At 44.9% G+C, this 21,901-nt stretch overlaps 1 protein-coding gene across 1 annotated transcript in view; it reads left to right on the top strand.

Annotated features, from left to right (window-relative positions):
- The window catches only part of ERBB4 (erb-b2 receptor tyrosine kinase 4), a 1,576,940-nt gene that overhangs the window by 888,223 nt on the left and 666,816 nt on the right, over positions 1-21,901 (top strand). Inside the window, exons 7-10 of the mRNA XM_078682001.1 lie at positions 2,500-2,613; positions 3,523-3,649; positions 9,488-9,561; positions 16,764-16,854. Of these exons, the coding sequence (XP_078538127.1) occupies positions 2,500-2,613; positions 3,523-3,649; positions 9,488-9,561; positions 16,764-16,854 (406 nt within the window). The remainder of the gene's footprint in view (positions 1-2,499; positions 2,614-3,522; positions 3,650-9,487; positions 9,562-16,763; positions 16,855-21,901) is intronic.

Below are 21,901 nucleotides of genomic sequence, written 5' to 3'. Positions count from 1 at the left end.
TTGAAAATGTGAAAGCGACACTGCGAGATACACCTTTAAGAGTGTACTAGTGTTACTTTGGATTACAATAACGTCCTTCAATGGTGTAATAATGGCCTGCATGGCTTTCAGAGGTACAGCAAAGTCCTTCAAAATTATAAACATGCATATCTTTAATTATTTTGATGAATACTGTTGTATCCACATCGTCAAGTCACCTAAAGATCTAAGATGATAGGTGTGGTGTACAATTGAAAAATCACTGCATTGCAGAATCAGTTCTTGTAGGGCAGAGTAGAGTTATAAAACAAAGCCCTGCTCAGTAGCAAGGCTCAGTACTCGCAAGTGATAGAGTCAATCTAGAACACAACAGCATCTCCTTTCAGTTGTTGTCACCCTGAGCAGGCGAGGCATGTCTGTGGTGATGTGTTGATGAGGACAGCCACAGGGGCCTGCACCATATACAGCAATGACTGTCCCATTACCACAGTTTAATTTATAAAAAATGTAAGCACCAATCCCCAAACTTTTCATGAGCAGCTAGCAGGTAGGCAGGCCTAACCTCCTGCCACTGTGTCACTAGCTACACTTATGTTCCCATTGTGGTTCATGTAAATAGAAGTAGGGCTGCCAGTTCACAGAAACAGTGAAACAAAGCGTTATTGGCTGTCCTTTTTTATTTTCATGACGTTTCGAAATGAAATAATGACTAACCTGCCATTTCCTCTGCTCAGTCTAAGGCCGTGCATGAGGTGGCAAAGGGTTCTGGTCCCCAGAAATAAGTGCCAATGCTGCCTACTACCAACCACCAGTACAAATTAACCACTGCACCGTGGCCAGGAATGCAAAGGACACGCTTCTAGTCACTGGGATAGGGTGCAGTTTAAACAGAACTGGCATCCACTCCTTACGGCGTTCTGTAGAAAGTGCGGCAGACTTTGACAAGGGTCACATTATACGGTTTACCTGAGGCATCAGATAATGGGGTTGGGAGGTGCCACACATGCATCTGACAATAACAAATAAGAGGCAAAAGAGGAGGCCCTCACCCACATCCACACCCACCCCAAACCGTCACAAAAGAGAAAATGCACCAATCCTCACATATCGAAAAGATCACAGATATGGTTACAATGGCGCTCTCGAACCTTTCACAATGTTGTAGTCAATGCCAGGGAGTCGCAGCCCCCTACGAAAGCAGAATATCATAGTGCCTCAACCATCCACCCCACACCTTGTGTACTCGTATATGTGCCCCTCTCAGCAGCCATGTAAAGATCCAGCCATCTTGTCTGCATTTCACTGTTGAGTACCAAAGAGGATGAAATGCACCTGTGGTTTGCAAGAACCTTTGAGAGAGCTCGTTTTTTGTCGGACAGGGATGTTTCATAAAGAATGTGCTTCCCAATGAGTCTCTGCATTCCACAGCGCCTTGATTATTGGGTGCAGTTAGATGTACATTAACGCTCCAAATGGTGCTGTGCAGTCTAAGGGTGTTTATCAGCATCGGTCTTTAGCACTAAACACCTGTCTAAAATGGTATTCATTCAAAAAAATATATATATCTCACATTTTCAGGAAAAAATGTCTGAAATTTCGGAGTGTTTGGCCTTAATTCTTGGAGTTGTGTCTTTCTTTTCAAGGACAAACAACCATTTTCTTCACAATTAGTTGGTTTTGTGGCCTTAATTTTTGCTGCAAATTGATTTTTTTTCCTGATAAGTGTGAGCACCCTAGTGGACTTTTATTGAGCCATTACAAGTGGTTCCTAATTAATCTGATTGCGAGATACTGGTGCAATATCATTAGACTACGCTCAGTATGACCAAAAGAAAAGAAAATGAATGTTCTTCCGGTGATCTAAATGCATCAACTAAAACAAGAGATCTCATTAGGCGCCTATAACCTGTCAATTGACTTACCTGAAAAGAAGTGTACTTTTTTCCACAGCATTTCAATGTGTGTCCAAAAATGACATTCCAATGTCAGGATCCAGTAGAAACTCTAGTGATACATAATTACAATTCCACGGGGGAAGCAGTGCAAAGTTCACAACTTTTGCACTGTGTGAGGTTTATAAACTTTACAACTTAAGAAATCACGAAGTGCTTTTTGTCATTTTCTCACAGCTTCGCCCTGTTGAAAGTGTGCCGCATTCAATTTGAGGTTACATTACAGTTATACAAGAGTAATAAAAAGATATCAGGAAAAAGTGTGCTGCAAAAAACGTTTTTTTGGTGGTAAATCTCCGAATAATAATTTATTTTCTTAGGAAAACCGTATAATTTTTTTCACCCGCTTCTGCTTTTTTAAAACACAGACACTGTGGAGTTCCCAAGGATTGGGAAGTTTAAAAAGGTTTATAAAATGTTCTAAGGAAAGTCCCAAAGCTCCACCGATTCCCAGTAGAAACCATGTGTGATTGATCAGATGGAGTTATCTCCTCTGAAGTTATTCTACTCCTCCCTTTTCCATGCAGCGTCTGTGCCTGTCCTGCTGATGTAACATGTCTTTCCACAGATAACTTCGTGGTGGACCAGAGCTCCTGTGTGCGCGCCTGCCCCAGCAACAAGATGGAGGTGGAGGAGAACGGGATCAAGCTGTGCAAGCCCTGCACAGACATCTGCCCCAAAGGTGAGTGCTTTCCTTTGCACAACTGCTCGGTTGCCCTTGATACTTTGGCTTTGCCAGAAATTGCACCAAGGATTGTACTCAATTTAGTGTTTTCAAAGCCTAATGGAAAACCATTAAAATATTCTGAGGTTCCTCTTTAACTGTTTGTAAAAAAACATGCTAACGGGCTGAAAGGGATATTTTATAACTTCAATATTAGTCCAGATAATATATAAGGACCAGAATGTTTACTCATTTAATTTTGTACGCTTTGTCGTTATACCTCATTCCCTGGCTTTAAACACTGTTGCATCGCATACCAGTAACATGAATGTCTCCTCGCCCTCACTGAGGTTTTTAGAAAATAAATTCATTAGAAATATATGCTGGATGGCTAGTGACTGTGGACAGCCATTTTGAGATGCTTTCTGGGACTAGTCCATGATGTAACCAAGGAGTGGAAAATAACAATTACTATGTGCTTGCCCTGCACTAGTCAAGTACAGAGTGGTGGTCCGCAGGTGTCTTGAGTAGATGCACCAACCTACAGAGCCAGCGGACTAGCTCATGTAGTCTCTCAAAGTGTCGCCACACGTTAAGATACAGTAAAATAGTACAGACCTACGCACACATTTCACTCACCTGCTTCTCAGTGTACAAAACAAACAAACGAATGGGTGCATTTGAATACTGACCCGTTGCACCAGTCTATTTATTCTGAAACTTGTTATGTTATTGAATCTGTCCCAATCCTGGTGGACGATCAAAGATGCTGACCTGACAGGAAATCTCCTGCAGTCCCAATAGGGCATCTCACGTCTTGGAAAAGCAGGAATGGTACTTTATCCGATACAGTTAATATATGTTTCTTTGCCTCCATAATCATATTTTGCAGTGTTCCCTCTCACTCCTGTTCTTTCTCCATCACAGTGTGCGATGGCATTGGGACCGGGAGCCTACACGCCGACCAAACTGTGGACTCCAGCAACATCGACAAGTTCATCAACTGCACCAAGATCAACGGCAACCTGATCTTCCTGGTCACCGGCATTGACGGGTGAGCATCGAACCCTCCTGGAAGCAGTGGCCCTGGGACGATATGTGCTTGAAGGGATTATTGAATGGGGAGCTGGCAGATAGAAGGGTTGCAAGCTGCATTGTCTTGAGACACGGCTTGGCAGAGTTAAGACGTGTTGTCCATGATCGAAACCTTGACATTCACATTCCCCTTCCCTCTACCTAAAAAGTTTTTCTATTCATACAAACTGGGCTTGCACCTTCCTGGAAGCTACCATGCTGCTAGAGCAATGGGCTCCAGCAGCTTCTGCCTCCCAACCCCTTTACCTGATGCCGCAGGTAAGCCGAGTAATTAACTCTTGTCAGAGACGTTACAAGCCACCATCACCCCTCGCTCAAAGAAAGCATTGCATCCAAAAAACCTTGATTCCCAGTGATGGAACAATGTAATGATTCTGTTCAACAGAAAGAGACGTCATATGGCCATGATGGAGGCATGAAAGAAGGGAATTCTCTCTTCTGAATGGCTTAAGAGACGAGCGATTGAGTGTGCCCTGCACCCAGTCGTCTTATCCCAGTCAAATTTGTGATAATGCTGTTAATGGACAGGAGTTATGACATTGATATCTATACTTAAAACACATTTATTTTGAGTCTGTTGTACCAAGATTCCAGAGGAGCTTTGTAACACTTGTGATCCAGTAAGACATTGTGAGGAGCAGTGGAGGCTCCTCCACTATGGCGAAGGAGCGTCGCTACCCTACCAGCCTCAAAACATGAAAAATAAAAGGATAATAAAACAAGTTTATTTTTGTTTTATTTTTCAAATTTAAGGGCCGAGTCTTGGGGGTGGGGCCAGTCATGAGAGGGAGTGGTGGGCACTGCTATCAGTGCACATGTCGGTTTGGTCGGCCGTCTCAAGACGCCCAAACCGAACTGCGCACTGAGCTGTCTCCAACCCGAGCTGTTTTGCCAGGTTGGAGATAGCCAGCACATGCTCCCAGTCTCTCTGGGAGCACAAATTCACAGCGCTCAGGCCAATCCAGATGCTGCTTTCATGCAGCATCAGAAGTGGCTGCAGGGGAGTCTGGGAGCCTGTGCTGCCGCAAGGACTCAAGGCAGGACAGCGGTGGGTGGCAAATACGTTTATTTTCTTCCTTTTTTCTGTTTTCTCCATTGTCCGCCCCCCCCCCCGCCCCCCTGTCCACAGCCTACCACTCCACCCGCACCCCAGCCACTACTGTTGAGGAGTGGATTATAGAGTAAAGTAGAAGTGATGGCAGAAAATGTGTAGGAGCAACTTGGGAGCTGTGGTTTAATTATTTATCATTTGGAGCACCCACACTTCGCTTTCAAAGCACTTACTGTTGTTGCATTCCATAAAGTACTTTTTTCCCAAAAAATATCCAGAATTAGGCATCATGTGATCTGATTGATATGGAATTTGTGCTATATCAGATTTGCAGTTGCAGCAAGCAGTAAATTCATTCATGCGTGTCTGTGTGTTTGGATGGATGTATTTGTTTGCCAGACACATATGCAAGTGATTGTGTATGTCTAAAGGTTGAGAGTGCTGGCTAGAAGGCAGACAGGAGCCTTCTGCCAGGATGTGTGTGTTATATGGATGGGCACAGTCACCATAACTGTAAACTCCTTTGCCTAGGGTGGAAGGTGCCACACTGGTACAAATCCACCTTGGCGGCCATGGTTGTCTTTGAACTGTGAACTGAACAGAACATATGTTCTGTGTTTCAAGATAAAGATCCCTGGGGTCTTATCCCACAACTTGGGTGAACATAAAACATGCAGGAGAATGATTTCTGTATTAAAAGGCATGCCTTTGTAGCTCTGAAATGCCAATAACCTTTAGACAAAGTGGTGCGTGAATATGAACAACTATTTCTTTGTTTGTTTAAATAATGATCTTTTACGGAGCCTTTTCCTAGAGAGTTTTGCACTTATCCACATTTGCAAGCAGAGCAGGTGAGGCTAAGTGCCTCTAATTAGTATCATATCTGCATGTGTACATTATGGTTAACGCATTCTACTGCAGAGCGTTTCACAAGAGTTGTGGTTGATGTAGGGAAAGGATAAAGGAGGGTCTGGTCAGTGGCGGCTTGCAGAGGGAGTGCTGCAGGTCGGGGCAGGGCGTAGTGGAGTAAAAAATACGACGGTCAGGAGTAAAATAAGTAAATAAATAAATACAAGTATTTACCTTGCGCTCTCTGCATCGCCAAGTTGTCGCTCTAGCGAGCGTAAGGTAAATAGTTTTATTAATTTATTTACTTACTTTACGTCTGGCCGTCGTATGTTCGACTCCCCTACACCCCCCCCCAACTTGCCCCTTTCCCACCCCGCAGCACTCCCTTGCCAGCCACCACTGGGTCTGGTGTGTGTGGTGTGTATGTGAGTTAGTTACCCTTTCTTCTGGTTGGATGAGGGGTGAATCGCAGCGTACCTTTGTTGACTTTATATTAGATGAATGCCTTTTATGATTCATCTGGAATGGAATAAAGGCTTCTGACTGACTTCTGACCTGCCTTTGTCGGTCAAATACTTGCATCATTTGCATATGGGTTATTATTAGTAAGTGAGAGGACAGTTGGTGTCTGGTTGTCTGTGGGGGACGGTGAATATTTTCTTTGCTTTGTTGGACAGGGAGGCTTGTTTGTATTTTTTTTCTCTTAGCCTCTGACTAGACACTTCAGATTTGGAAGCAGTTTGCCGGTTTTTTGTTCTCAACCACTGAAGCGAGTCAGGTGCTGTTTTTTTCTAGTGTTCCAAGTCTAGGAGAACCCTACTTTCCCTGCTGTCCGGTCATAGACAGCTCACTCCCAGAGGCTGATATAAGGAAATCTACATATTCCCTGATGAGATACATGATGGAGCGACTTGTCCTTCAGGGCAGCTGATTCGAGCCTGGTTGTTCTTTTCTCTAGTGGAGAGAAGTTTAATTTTTCTCTCTTCAACATGTCTTGGCATGGAGGTGTCGACTCCAGAGTAGTCCATCCTAGGTCAGATACAAATTCCTTTCTCCTTGACTGGATTATTGAAACTGGGTGAATGCAAATTTCCCTCAATTTTACTAGGAAGCAGGCCTGCATTGACAGTAGTTATTGATTATCCATACGAGGTGAGTTTGTTTAGCTATTAACAAAACTCCCAGTGTACGGCAGCGCACTTCTGTGAGTAGTTCTTACACACCATTACACACTGTTGACTTTTCAAAATTCCACAGCAAGTTGTAGACACTTTGTAAATTTGGTTGGGTATTTGGCAGATTTAGGCCTTCAGGAAAAGGTGTCCAACATAGGTCCAGAACGGCCATGTCCTTGCCCATAGCTGTCAATCTAGATCAATTTTTAACAAGATGCTCCCATCCAATGTTTTTCTTTGCAATGTGGGGCAGGTGTTCCCGGTTTAATATTTGGAGAGTAGTGTTCCTCTAATGGTGGCTTTCAGGGCATCCCAGAGGACGCCTTTCTCAATGTCTGGGTTGTCGTTCTGCTCCAGGTAGTCTTTGATGGCCACCCCTATCTCTTCTGTGGTGGTTTTGTTTCTAAGGAGGTTGTCGTTGAGCCTCCATCTGCGCGTTATTTTCTCGTTGTGTCTTCCTGATAATGTTAGGCTGATGTGTGAGTGGTCTGAGATCGACCTTGGTGCTATCTCTGTTTGGTCGATGAGGTGCGTGTGTGTTTCGGAAATTAAAATGTAGTCTATTCTGCTGTAGGAGTTGTGGGGGTGAGAGTAAAAGGTATAGTCTGTGGAGTCCGGGTTTTGCAGTTGACATGGGTCCCTTAGGCGGAGTTTGGTGCATAGGTTTTTCAGTGTGTTTCCCCCCTGCGAGTTATGGCTTGATCTTTGTGGGTGTCTGTCAGTGGCCTGATATAGCACCTGGTTTAGGTCTCCCGCAACTATTAGAAGGTCTTCCTGTGGTAGTGTGCTCAGTTTGTCTTCGACTTTGATCCTGAAGGCTTTGTCTTCAGTGTTTGGCCCATAGATGTTCGCTATGTGAATTGTCTCCTCTCCCCTGGTCAGGCTGGTTATTAGGACTCTCCCGTCTTCGTCAGCAAAGGAGTCTTGTAGTTCAGTACTACTGCATATCCCAGAATACAAAGAAAATGGACCTGGAAAATTTGATAGTTATTTGGCAAATTTTCAGCCTAACCACTAACTATGTAAATGTGTTTCATTTAAATTCATTGTATGTACAATGTGCAATGTATCTATAGTCTATGTAGACAAACAGAAAACCTGGCAAAGATCCCTCCTTCCAGCACACCCCTGCTCTAGGAGTACACCCTACAGAAAGACATCATGAGCTCAGAGGTGCCTCTTCCTAGAGGACAGCGCTCTGCCCCTCTCTTCATTGTGCAGGTTTACCCTCACAGAACCTTGGCTGTAACAAAGAATCTTAGCCCCAGAAACCCTAAATATCAAGGCTACACAGTCCTTTCTGTACAGAATATTTTTCACATCAGTGCTCACTCTGTGTGTCACACGGCACCCATCGATTCTGTATGATTGAGAAATGCTCAGCTTAGTTCCGGCTTCAGCGCTGGTGGTGCCTGGTGCAACAATCTGTGTTGGTGAACCCAGTGACCTCCTTCTCCAAGGTTTCCCTCATTCTCACCCTCCAACAGTGCTCCTCATCTCTCCGTAGCACCTCTTCGCATGCATTTCATTCCACTCATTCCAGTGTAGGCTGTTAAAGCACTTTACATCACACAACCTTGATACAGAGACAGTGAATCATCCAAGTGTAAATCAATGTGTAGAAAATGTCACCTAAGACAATGAGGACTACAAGGTGTACGGGTTCTATGTCATCCATGGGAGAGGATGTTGCATAACTACCAGTGATGCTGACTTTGGAACAGGGTAACCAGGTTCGAGTCTCGGCATCAGCCTAACATTCTGAGATTCTGGGCAAAACACTTAATCTCCTTGTGTCTAAAAAGCAAAAAATGAATGTGTCCTTGTGTAATGTAGCTGGTGCTCATGTAAAGTGCTCCAATAACTACAGGTTGAGTTTGTGCTATATAAAACTGCAACAACAAAAGAATCCACCCTCCTAGGCATTATATTTTAAGGGTGTTTGGTAATAAGTACAAAGAAGACTTAAAACATAACAGATTTGTTGGGGTTGGGTTTACTACTAACAAATTATTTCTTAACTGATTAACCCTTTTTTAGCAACATTAGGATAAGGAAAGACTGGGAAGTAAACATAACATTCGAACCCATATATTACAGTTTCCATGCAGATGTTTGATGCCTGTTCATTGCTCAATGTGCTTTATTAGGATTGTAGCTTATGAACTGCAAGTAACAAAATGATCTCTCTGACAAAAGCAATAGCTATTTTCATAAAATACAATTCTGTGATCTACATGGTACACTTGCTTTGCAGCAGGCATATCAACCGTCTGCAATACTTTATGATGTGTTCAAACTGCCATCTTTCTCCAGCAGGTATATTAATTACAAGTGTTTCTTGACACTTTTAGTGTTGTCAGAAAATTGTTGGACACACAAGGAACTCTGCAACAGTTTTTTAAACCCAATGCTGGCCCCCCTGAGCTCGGCGCCCAGTGCGGTGGCACCACTCACACTGCCCTAAGTCGGCCCTGGCTCAGCTCGATATCTAATTATTCAAGGCTGTGATACATTCTTGTCTAATAAGGTATTTTGCAACCTAATGCACTGCCAGTCTACCTGCCCTAAAGCTCACCTGACTGGGTGATGCCATGGGACACGTGAAGTGCAGCCATCCACACTGGTTTGACCAATATTATTCCTGAGATACTTGCCATTTCCTTTAGCTCTCACTTGAGAACTATCAATTCACAGATTTTTTTTCATGTTATCTTTTCAGGGATGTCTATCACAACATTGCGGCTCTAGACCCGGAGAAACTGAACGTCTTTCGAACAGTGCGTGAAATAACTGGTAAGAACACCCCTTCCAGTATAGCGGAGGGGAGGGGGTACAGAACATACAGGTAGTTACTTAGAGTGTTTTCAGTGTCTTCTCCAGATTGAATTTCTAGAAGTTGCTGCCACACATGTCACTCAGGGCGAAGCATAAGATGAGGTCAGTGGTGGTATGATCCTCCTAGATTGAAATCTGGGGACTAGCACATCGTTTTTCCTCCTAACACCTCATCGTCTGACATATTGCCCAAGTTACTGTTCCTTTCATCTGTGAATTCTTGCTCCTGGTGTAACCTGTGTAATCTGACATCTCTTGTACCACGTGTCTGCTGACCGGCAGGTTTGAAGAGAGTTGCACGATCCTTATTTAACTCCCTTCATTTGTGCCCACTGAACACTATTTATTAAAATGGAGATCAGTATCCCCACTCAATTACAGTCTGGCTTCTGGGGCGTCCATAGAGGAGACCGTTCTCTGAGCCTGGGAGGATTTCCTCGAAGGATCATATTAAGAAGATTAATCTGTCCCGGTTGTACTTGATCAGAGCAGAGATCTTTACACAATATATCACTAGATCCTACCTAGTGGCGTAACACAGGTCACCCTGCTGTGCCGGAGGGCCCCCATGCTCCAGGGGGCCACGTCCGCACAGTACGCTGGCCAGTGCTTCCGATTTAGTCCAGAGGGGGCCCCTCACCATACCTTGCAGGGGGGGGCCCTCAAGTTTTGTTATGCCAGTGATCCTACTCTGTCTCTAAAGTGGCTGTTGGATGAACTCCTTGGTCCTCTATTTCTCCTCATTCCTAGTCAATCACTCATAGGATTTTAAACTTTTGTCTATATCTATAACTTTCACCAGGCTCGTTTCACAGTCTTTAGGATCCATCTGTTGCCTGCTATATTAAGCATATACTTTTCCCCGCTCTTAAAATCATCGGCAACTGCAACCCTGATGATGCTCATCTATATCTGTCCATCACGACCAGTCCCAAGTACCGACTGCCTATACGATCCAAACATGTATGACTATAGGTTTCCTAAAACTTAATTGCTAAAAAACAGAACTGCTGTGCCCAAACTTTAAGAAAATCCCAGCAGGTTCACAAACAATACCACCTCAAACTTCAAATCCAGAGGACTATGAGCTACTCTTGACTAAACTATGCAGCCATGACCATTCCCCCACCATCCAAAAGGCATTCCTGCTAGACTCAAATGACCCCAAAAGAAACAATGACATCTGACCTATAACACAGTAGAAAAATAATAATAATAAAATCAACGAAAGATTAGAGAGAAAATAATGCTGAATCTAATGGAATTCGAAACGAAAACAGCTTGTAGGTGCACATTGCTTAATATATTTAATAAAACAATATCAACAAAAAATTAAACTCAGTTAGAAACAAACCAGTTATCAAAGATTCCAAAAATTAAAGAATACCTAAACAAGTATGAACAATAAGAGAAGGAGCATTCGGGCGTCAAAGAGCATAGCATGAGAATCATTGGCTGAAATGGGTAGCTTTCCAATACTCCAGAATAACCATGGATGCTTTAATGGTGCCTCTTTTAATGAGGAGTATGCCTGCATGATTCTTGTAATAATGATACTGTTTGATCACAACTCCGCAGATACTGAGGAAACTTTTAAACATCCACAGAATACAAAATGCAAGAGATAAAGCAACGGAATGGAATATTCAAATTCTAGGGGGGCTGCAACAAGGTGGACCACTAAGCTTAGTATTTCTTTCAGTGGCAAAAAATTAATGTGTATAATTTTATTTTCCAGTGAGCTAAAGTTGTCACTGAAAAATTGAGAAGATTACCGAGATGACGCCCACTTATTGTGTGACTCTACAGTGCCCTATCGCAGGACTGATGCATCTGAGTGTGTCCCCTCTTCTTGAAAGGCTTCTTGAAAGGCGTGCAAGGCTACTAGCAGTGGTGCTGGAACTAGGGGTGGTGCAGCATCTTCATAAAATTGGAAGAGTTTAGATGAAGAATGAACAACAGGAGCCCCTCAAACGTTTTCTTTTGGCAGCAGTGGTTGTTTTCAAAGATAGACTGTCACATATCACCTAAGCCTTTCGTGAGGTTATTAGCCGGTACCCCACTCTAAAAAGTGTTCCAGCACCACTGGCTCACAGCTTCATGAGTCTAAATAGTACAGAAACCGAGCTACAATCGGTCACTAACAAATGTCAAAGAAACGCCCCCCTATACCTACAGGTCTGTAATCAGCCAGGCCCTACACGTCCATATTGTGAAAAAGCAATCGACCGGCACTATTAAAAAATAATTCAAAAATCTTTATTCTGTCTTATTAGGTATAGACCATAAAATTACATAAAATAGAGTACGAATTCATCATGCATAAATGTTAAAACTATTAAATAACTGTCAGAATTATATTAAAAGCTGAAACCTGCTTTTAAAACGACATAAGTTAGGGAATAACCAGGTTAATGGACATTCAGGGACACAGTTCACATTCAAATGCTCTAGGCACCGAGACAGTGGTGACTCTTTCGATCAGATGTGTAATCTGTCAGGTTCCACACGCCCCTATTGTGAAAAAACAATCGACCTGCACTAGTAATGGACATGTCTATAACCACCTTTCTACAATTTCCCATCCCTCATCAAAATCAGTGGATCCACCAAAACTCAGACACTTATTCAAATACGTTGATGGTTCAAATTATCCAATGGAGGTGAGGGAAGGGAGGCAATCCTTCATTTGTTGGAATGATTAGTACCACGCTAGCGCTTGGGTGTGGAGCGTTTTTGCACTATTGAGGACGTTTTTAAAATTGTGTGTCTTTAACCTGTGGGTTATTTTACAAACTGTAAAGTGTATTTTAAAATTGCTGTTACCTTTGCCAGGCATAGCGCTGACTCCCCGGTCCACCGCAGCTATCTGATGCTGATTGAGTGGAGGGAGAAAGAGCGCTCCTACTTCCTGCTTGTCCCTCGGCGGGCGGCCATCTTTAGAGGGTGACGCTCTAGTCTTCCCTCCCTCCCTGACTATTTAGGGCTCTAAACACCGGTGCTCGTGCTGAATGATTAGTACCACGCTAGCGCTTGAGTGTGGAGCGTTTTTGCACTATTGAGGACGTTTTTAAAAATTGTGTGTCTTTAACCTGTGGGTTATTTTACAAACTGTAAAGTGTATTTTAAAATTGCTGTTACCTTTGCCAGGCATAGCGCTGACTCCCCGGTCCACCGCAGCTATCTGATGCTGATTGAGTGGAGGGAGAAAGAGCGCTCCTACTTCCTGCTTGTCCCTCGGCGGGCGGCCATCTTTAGAGGGTGACGCTCTAGTCTTCCCTCCCTCCCTGACTATTTAGGGCTCTAAACACCGGTGCTCGTGCTGAATGATTAGTACCACGCTAGCGCTTGGGTGTGGAGCGTTTTTGCACTATTGAGGACGTTTTTAAAATTGTGTGTCTTTAACCTGTGGGTTATTTTACAAACTGTAAAGTGTATTTTAAAATTGCTGTTACCTTTGCCAGGCATAGCGCTGACTCCCCGGTCCACCGCAGCTATCTGATGCTGATTGAGTGGAGGGAGAAAGAGCGCTCCTACTTCCTGCTTGTCCCTCGGCGGGCGGCCATCTTTAGAGGGTGACGCTCTAGTCTTCCCTCACCTCCCAATCTACTTATTTCGCTGCCCCCTCGCGCAGCGGTAACGCGCAGCGGGAGTGCCTTCATAGCGCCTAAGAGGCGCCAAAGAGAAGCCAGTCTGCGCCAGTCCGCGTCCTGACGCGTTTGGCGTGTACTGGCCTGGATTTACATCATGGTAGGTACTCACTCCTACGACTCTTCTTTGCTTCTCTCCTTACGCCCTCCCATCAAGTCGCCCTGTAAACACTCATTTTTTCCTACTAATACTGATTATCATTGTAAGGTCTGCAACTGGCGTCCCCTTCCTTTACTCTGCAGTCATCTGTCCTCTGGACACAAATGGAGAATGTTTCTCCTTAATTGTCGGTCTTTACCGAAACACTTCACCCAATTGTACATGTTGATTGAAGAACTTAACCCTGACGCCCTGTTTTTAACAGAAACCTGGCTTCAGCTAGATAAAGACCCTACGGTAGTATGGGTCACTCCCCAAGGGTACACATTAAAACGATCAGACCGCCAGACTGGGAGAGGTGGTGGACTGGCTATTATATACAGGGACGGTTACAAGTGCCGCGTCACTCCCACCACCACACCAGTTTGTGAGAGTCTCCACTTCTCGCTAGAACTTTCTCCCACTACTACCTTCTCGGGCATCCTAGCATACCGCCCACCCGGCCCCCTTAATAATTTTATTACCAAGATAACAGATCTTGTCGCAAGTGTCGTCTTGACCTCCCCTAATCTCACTTTGCTTGGCGATATTAATCTACATTTAGACGACCCCTACAATTCATCGGCTAACAATCTCTGTTCCAACCTGCAAGCCATGGATTTATGCCAGAAGGGCTTTCATGCTACGCACAACAAAGGTCATCTTCCTGACCACATTTACAGTAACATAGATAACTTCCTGGTGGAGACCCCAATTCCTCTACCCTGGACCGATCATTTTTTAATTCCCTTCTCTTGGGGTACTAACTCCCCTCCCCCTCTCAGAATCTCACCAAGCATCGAGGTAGGAAATGGCCCTCTCTTCCCTTGCCTGACTGGGAAGTGGCCCTCGCCAAAAATCCACCTGCAAGGGCAACCAATCCTAGTAAGGCTACTAATAATTTCAATCATTGGACCCTCGACCAGGTCCTTCCCGAACATGCCTGCAACACTATAAGAAGACCTAAAGTTGCCCCATGGTATACACCTGCCCTTAGACTCAGGAAATTAACCTGCCGAAAACTTGAGAGAGCCTGGAGGCAGGAATATTCTCAACATAGGAAAGCTGAGTATAGGGCTGCCATAAAAATTTATAAAATGGAGATGAAAACAGCACAAGCTCTTTTTTATGAAGGGAAAATTAATGCGGCGGCGAATGCCCCCAGGGAAATCTTTACAATCGTTAAATCCCTTATTTCGCCTCCGGCTGAGCGTCCATCTGCTGAAGGCGCTCAAAACCGTTGTAATGATCTGGCCGTCTTTTTTTCTCAAAAGATTCAGGCCATTTACTCCTCATTTAACAACACTACGGACGATCCTAAATTCCTCATCACCTCTGATTCCTCTGTTCCTTGTAAGCTAGAGGATATCCCACTTCTCGACATCCCTGGACTAGACAAACTGATCTCTAAGATCACCTCTGGCTCTCCCAACGATCCAGCACCTCCTCAGACCCTCATCAAGGTCTTGGACGTCGTCCGTCCAGTCATCTTAGACGTCCTTAACGCGTCCATTTCTTCCAAATCTGTTCCACCATCTTGGAAATGTGCGATGGTGAAGGCTTTGTTAAAAAAACCCAACCTCGACCAGAGTAACTGGGCAAACTATCGCCCCATCTCTCTTCTTCCGTGGCTGAGTAAATTGCTTGAGAGGCACGTGAATAACATCCTGATGGACTATTTCGAGTCCAATAGCCTATTGCGTGCCTCTCAGACAGGTTTCCGTCCTCAGCACGGAACCGAAACCGCCCTCCTTGCGGTAACGGAAGAGGCGAGAGCTGTGCTGGATCGGGGAGGAAGGGTCGCCATCATTCTACTAGACCTTAGCGCCGCGTTCGACACGGTTAACCATGCCACGTTATTACATCGTTTGGCGGGCATGGGCGTGTCGGGCGCGGCCTTAGAATGGCTGACATCCTTCCTGGATGAGCGTTTTTTTCAAGTCTTTGAGGGTGAAGCGGTGTCTCCCAAACACCCACTTAGGTGCGGGGTCCCCCAGGGCTCTTCCCTAAGTCCCACCCTTTTTAATGCCTACATGGAACCTCTAGACAGGATAGTCCATCCCTTTGGTGTGCGTATTGTCACCTACGCGGACGATACCCAACTGGTGGTCTCTTTAGACCACTCTGAGGGATCGTCCCTCACCTTAGGCCCCTGTCTAGAAGCTGTCGCCAGATGGATGCAATCTTCTTGCTTAAAGCTTAATGGGGAGAAGACAGACATCATCTTATTGGGCAACCCTTCTCCCTCTGCCCTTGCATCCATCTGGCCACCATGTTTAGGCCCCCCCCCCCGTCCCCAAGTCCCAGATAAAGAGCCTTGGGATCTGGCTCGATAGAGCACTTGATTTTTCGGTCCAGGCTACTAAGACGGCCGCCACCTGTTTTGGGCTAATGAGGATGCTGCGGAGGGTGCTCCCTTTGCTCCCATTCCAGGCGAGGAGGGTCATGGTCCAGGCCTTGATACTCTCCCGCCTGGACTATGGGAATGCTCTTTATATGGGAGTCCCGACCTCCGTTACTCAGAAGCTCCAGGTCACACAAAACAGTGCGGCGCGCCTACTCTACAACATCCCCCGCTGGCAGTCAGCTAAGAACGCCCTAAGGGAACTCCATTGGCTCCCTGTGGTGGCAAGAGTGCAATTTAAAGCCATGTGTATTTTACACAAATCGTTCCATCGAACGGGCCCTGTAATTTTACATCCCATGGTTACGCCATATGTCCCGTCCCGTTCTCTTCGCTCTTGCACCCTCCAGCTGGCAACGTCCGTTAAAATCAAGAAAGCTCGTTGGGGAGGCCGCTCTTTCTCTCATACGGCGGCGAGACTTTGGAACTCCCTCCCGCTTTCTCTTCGGGAACACAACAACCACATGTCCTTCAGGAAGGCCCTGAAAACGCACCTGTTTGCTAACACCTGCTAATCTACCCCAAGCCCGCATTAAGTAATCATTCGCAAGCGCTGCGAGGCCTCCGGGTAGCTATGCGCTATACAAGTGCAATTTTCATTTCATTTCATTTCATTTCATTTCATTTCGTTTGGCCAGAGCCACTTGGATCATTCTCCTTGAAGCACTCTACAACCAATCCAATCATCTGATGTTCAGGAAGCGACTCGGGGCTCACCGATTCCGTCAACATCTAAACTGAAACCAGATATGTTCACTTATAAAATACGTGATGTCCTACATGGAAACAATGTCTGTCCAGAGAAATGGTGATCCAAAAAAAGAGGGAGCTGGCAAAATGTCCTCTAAATTTACATTCTGTTGCATACCATATTGTTCTTTACTGCACTTGCGCCTGAGGTGATGAAAGCGTATGTGCCTGAGATGAACAGCAAAGGCCCTGATATCTCTGCTTCTCTCCCATTTAGGTTACTTGAACATACAGTCGTGGCCGAAAAACATGACGGATTTCGGGGTGTTTTCAAACCTAGTCACGATCGGTGGGAGAGTTCTGTACAGGTAGGCACTGATCTTTAAACAACGTCTGATCAATTCACAAACTCAATTAGCAATAAATGTTTTTATATGACTAGGTATCTTTTCCTCCTGGTTTAGATGTGAAATACTCCTGCATATTGTGGTTATATATGAACATCGACTTTTGGGAGTAGTTATGTCTAACTCCAGGGTTAGCGGAGTCTTAATCATGCATTTCCAGGAGTAAGGCAAGCCGGCTCATTAAAAAATAGGTCTTGTAATTTAGAAATACTTTCTCTGTGAACATGCATGTGTTACTTTTGGGAATGCATGAATAAGTCCCATGTAAAACTGGAGAAAGGCTCACAGAAAATTATTTGAGAATCAAGCTTGGAAGTAATACATGAGTAAGACACAATGGCAAAACTTTGTGAATAGGCCTATATGGTGGCTGCTTTCTCATATTGAGCCTAGCGTACACGAGTGCCTTATTCTGCCATTTTTTATGTGTTTTTATAATATTAAAATAGTCATCGGACCATGAATAATGCCCCCTATTGATTCAGCCAGTGTTTTATGTATTTTGAAATAAAGCAGCAGATCTCTGTCCTCACCATGGAGGACCAGGAGTTGAATCATCTGTTGGCCTGTGAGCAGAACTGCAATGAGAAGGTGCTGATAACAAAGGGAGGAGGTTCTGCTTTATGATAAACTGCTGATAAGTAGAACAAAGGCCCTCTATTGCCACATGCCTGTGCTGAACTGGGAACTGAGACTGTCCTGTATCACTAGGAGAGCAGGGGGTGGGCCATGAGAAAACAATTGCATCCATTCAGGTGATTGAGAATGTTGTCGTCACTTGCCTGCTGTTGGCACAAGCCTCAAAATGGAAATTGTGGGTCGAAAAATTCAAAACTTTATTTTGTTGCCACAGCCATTGAAGACAGAAGGAAACACTCTATTTCGGTGCATCTGGCTGGGAAGAGATTATGCAGGTCATCTTTCAACGTGCCAACAAGATGGCCCATGTTCACATAAGATGCCATTGTGACAGCTCTTAACAGCCACTTTGAAGCCATTGCAGCCCAAACTATGAAGGATCCTTAATATGCCAAGCTCAGCAGTGCCTTGACAAATTAGTGTATGCCTTCTAAGGCAGACTGAGAGAGCTAGCCAGCATGTGGAACCTGCAAGATGAAATGGAGGAAATCGCTGCAAAATTCATGCAGGGATGTTCCTCGACCTAGCTGAGAGTACAAATAGGTGGCAGGAAAATCAATGGAGGACATTTTAACATTAAGGCACTCAGAAGAACTGGTTAAGACAAGAACATCACACATGGAGGTGGGTCTCCACAAGCCCTTCAAGAGTGAACCTGTGAATCAAAGTAGAAAATAATCCGCAATGCCCAAGAATGATGGAAGCCATGAAAAAGGTTGACTCTGTGGAAGATGTGGAAGGCATGGGCATGAGGCTTGAGGGCTTTTTGCATGTCTGAGACTGCCCAGTTAGCAGCAAGAAGGACGTGGCATGTGGGAAACCGAACCACTTCATAAAAGTGTATAGATCATCCCAGCCCCAGAAAAGTCATAGAAAAAGGCATTGCATGATGTTGTGCCAGCAACTGACAACCCAGCCGAAAAAGACATACACAATGATGAGGGGGGGAAGGGACCATACAGCTCGTGCATGATGTGGATCAGTTCCAAACTCGACCAAGACCCCCATCCAAAAACAAAGTCCAGGGAGTAGGCCTGCCCATGACTTCCATCACTGATAATGGGGCCTCCATCAACATCATGGCCCAATCGAATTATGAGACTATATCTGAATCCCAGACAGTCGATGATCTGCTGAGTGAGATAACAGGGTTTTGCTGATTCTCAAGGATGGATCATTGGTCAGGCTATCGTCAGATTATGCTGGTCACAGAGTCATGGTATATTACCATCTTTTCCACTCACCTAGGCCTCTGGTGGTGCTAAAGATTGAACTTTGGAATAGCCAGAGTGGCAAGGGTCTTCCAGAATATCATCCAGGAAGTAGTGTTGAGGTTGACTGTTGTCCTGAATGTGAGTGACAACTTAGTAATAGGCTCCAAACCTTGAAGAAAATCATACTTGTCTCTGGAAGGCATTACAGAGGCTCAAAGAATGTGGTCTCAAGCACCACAGTGGAAAATGTGAGTCCCTGAGTAATAACATCATCTTTGGGTACCACTTCTCGGTGGAAAGGTTAGCACCAGACATGGTCATGGTGAGGGACATAAAAATAGCACCAGGACCATCCTCTGTACCCAAAGTGAAGTTTCATGGTCATGGTTAACTACTGTGGGCATTTCATCAGGAATTTGACAGCTGTTATCGCCCCCCACACAGAATTAATAAAGTCTTCAGCCATTTGGTTGTGGAAGAAGGAGCATGAAAGAATGTTTCAGAATACAAAGGATGCTTTTTTGGGGGAGACTACATTGGAGTATTCCAATCCAGTGAGGGAATCTGAACTGTCTGTAGATGCCCGTCCAATGGGGCGAGGAGCAGAACTCTTCAAACAGCATAACTATGGAAACTGGCCCCTCGTAGCAATGGTATTCCCCAATTGCAATCCGTTGGGGGTAGTGGCATTTTTAGTTATGCGTGTACTGTCACCATTGCATGTCCACACTGACCGCAAGCTAATTATTAGTTTGTTTCAGGGATCAATGTCCAAGCCCCCATCCTGGATCAAAAAGTGGATCCTTCAGCTGCAAGAGTACTCATTTTCCATCAAATACAATCTGAGGTCTCAAATCCCTGCAGACCTTGTCACATCGTTCCTGATGAGTCACTGGAGAAGAAGAGCCAAATGCACAAGAAATAGAATAGTATGTGCAGCTCACAGTATAAAGATCCTAGCTCCTACCCCCCTCTCTATAAGAAATTACCAGAACCACGGAGGCGGATGACTCTTTGCAGCGAGGTCTGGCTTCTTTCTGGGGAGGAAACTGGAGCAGTGTAAGGCTACATGTCTCACTAAGAACCCCAGAAGCCCAAAAGACACTGTTGTTGTTCTACAATTTTCAGCACAACTTAGTAGCCCCCAAAGATGTTTAACTCTTGAGAGGTCACCGACTGGTTATACTACAGAGTTTGGTAATGCGAGTGGTTCAACTTGCACATGGTATAGTTAAAACCAAGAATCAGATTGGAACCAATGTATGGTTCCCCCATCTGGATGAACTGGTGCAGCAGGCACTCAGCACCTGTGAAATGTGTCAAATCACAGGGAATCCTGATCCTCCAAAATAAGTATACAAGAAAGTGATGGATGGAATATTTGAAATAATCTCAGCCACTGGTAATTACTCCCAGTCCATCGTTATATTGCAAACCAAGCCACCTCAGTATGGATCCAGCCATATACAAATCTGTTATGACCCTGCTCCAATGATAACAGTCTAGGCCAGGTCCTCCATGAACCAGTACACAAGCAACCCAGGCCGGTTTCACCCTAGTAAGGCTTAAAATCCTGAAATAGCTTGGTTCCACTCATACAGTGTGCATGGGACCCGCGTCTGGGCATACCCATCCCACTTAGAGCAAGACACTAAAGTATACAAAAAGGTGATGGATGGAATGCTTGAATCAGCCACTGGTAATTACTCGGCGCCACATCCCAGTCCATCATTATTTTGCACAGCATGCCACCTCAGTTTGGACTCAGCCATATGAAAATCAGTCTTGATCCTAATCGAATGGGAATAGTACTGACCGATTTTCCAAGACAGGTCCTCCCTAAACCAGAACCCAAGCAACCCAGAATCAGATTTGCCCAAGCACCTATTATCACTGAGGAAGTCTCGAGCTCACCGTGGGTCAGAGTCAGTGCGGATTTCCGAAGCTTACCTGATGACCTCTACTAGCTGGTAGTGATAGGTGATCTCTCGAAGTACCCTGAGGTGGAGATAATAATCACCAAAATTTCCAGTAAGGTGATTTCTAAATTGGAAAAGATAATAGCCAGACATGGTCAGGTCAAAGAGATCAGGACTGATAACACTACCCAGTTTCAAGGGCAGCATATAGCAGACTAGTTCAAGTCCCTCTGCCTAAAACATAGTAAAGTAACGCCTCGCTGGACTCAAGCCAACAGAGAGGCTGAAAGGGTCATGTGAACCTTCCCTGCGGTGATCTGAATAGCCCAAGCGAGCAGTCAGAACTTAGAGTGGGCCATCCATTCATTCAAACGGGGATACAAACAGATCCCTCATGTGACCACAGACCAAGCTCAGAGCCTGGCGTGATGGGTCGAGTGGTGGCAGATGACACACTTCAATGTATCATGGAGTCAGGAGCCTGTGAGTGCAAATCACATGCATCAGAGAAGAGGCAACTGGAATGCAAAGGTCAGCCGGCGTTGTCAAGTTAGAGCAAATGGGCTGTGGATAGGAGACCTAGTGATGGCCAGAGATCACCAGCCAAGCAGCAAATGTAGACTGTTCCCCTGGTGAGGTGTTGGGATAAAAGGCACCATGGTTACAGCAGTACAGCTTGGCAAAGAGGGGAGGACGCTACTAGAAATATGTCATTTTTCAAAAATGTCCAAAGTGCTGAGAGTGAGGGTTCCCTATTAATGGGGCCAAGTGTGCCTGATGTGGAGTCCAGGCCGCCGGCCCACAGGGTTGTCCCTAAACCTGTCCGCGGGTTATATCCCGAGGACTTTCTGCACTGTCAAATGTGGAGGTAGATGGTATCCTTTCTAGTTCCAATTCTCATGCTGATGAGGTTGGGGCCGAGTAAGGATGTGAAGAGACACCGGCTGCTAGTGGAGAACAGAAGGCTCATAATTGATGTAGTCTCCCAGCGGATCCCACTTGTTCTCAACAAAATTGAGAGCTTGTGCAGTAAAAGATATTGTTTCAGGAGAGATGTTCTGTTTTGTGTTTTTGATGGTTCCATACCTGTACAGGTTTATGAGAATTCTAAGTTTTGGGGAGGAATGTAGTATTGTTCAGGTGCAATGCGGGGATGTTCCATGTTCATATCAATGTGCCCCATGGGATTATGTTAATTGTCCGTACCAAATGACATCAGAATGTAAATGAAGCACA

Source organism: Lissotriton helveticus, chromosome 3_1 (genome assembly GCF_964261635.1).
Source record: "Lissotriton helveticus chromosome 3_1, aLisHel1.1, whole genome shotgun sequence".
NCBI lineage: Eukaryota > Metazoa > Chordata > Amphibia > Caudata > Salamandridae > Lissotriton > Lissotriton helveticus.
The sequence above is the reverse complement of the archived record's forward strand: the minus strand, read 5'-3'. Positions and strand labels throughout refer to the sequence as shown.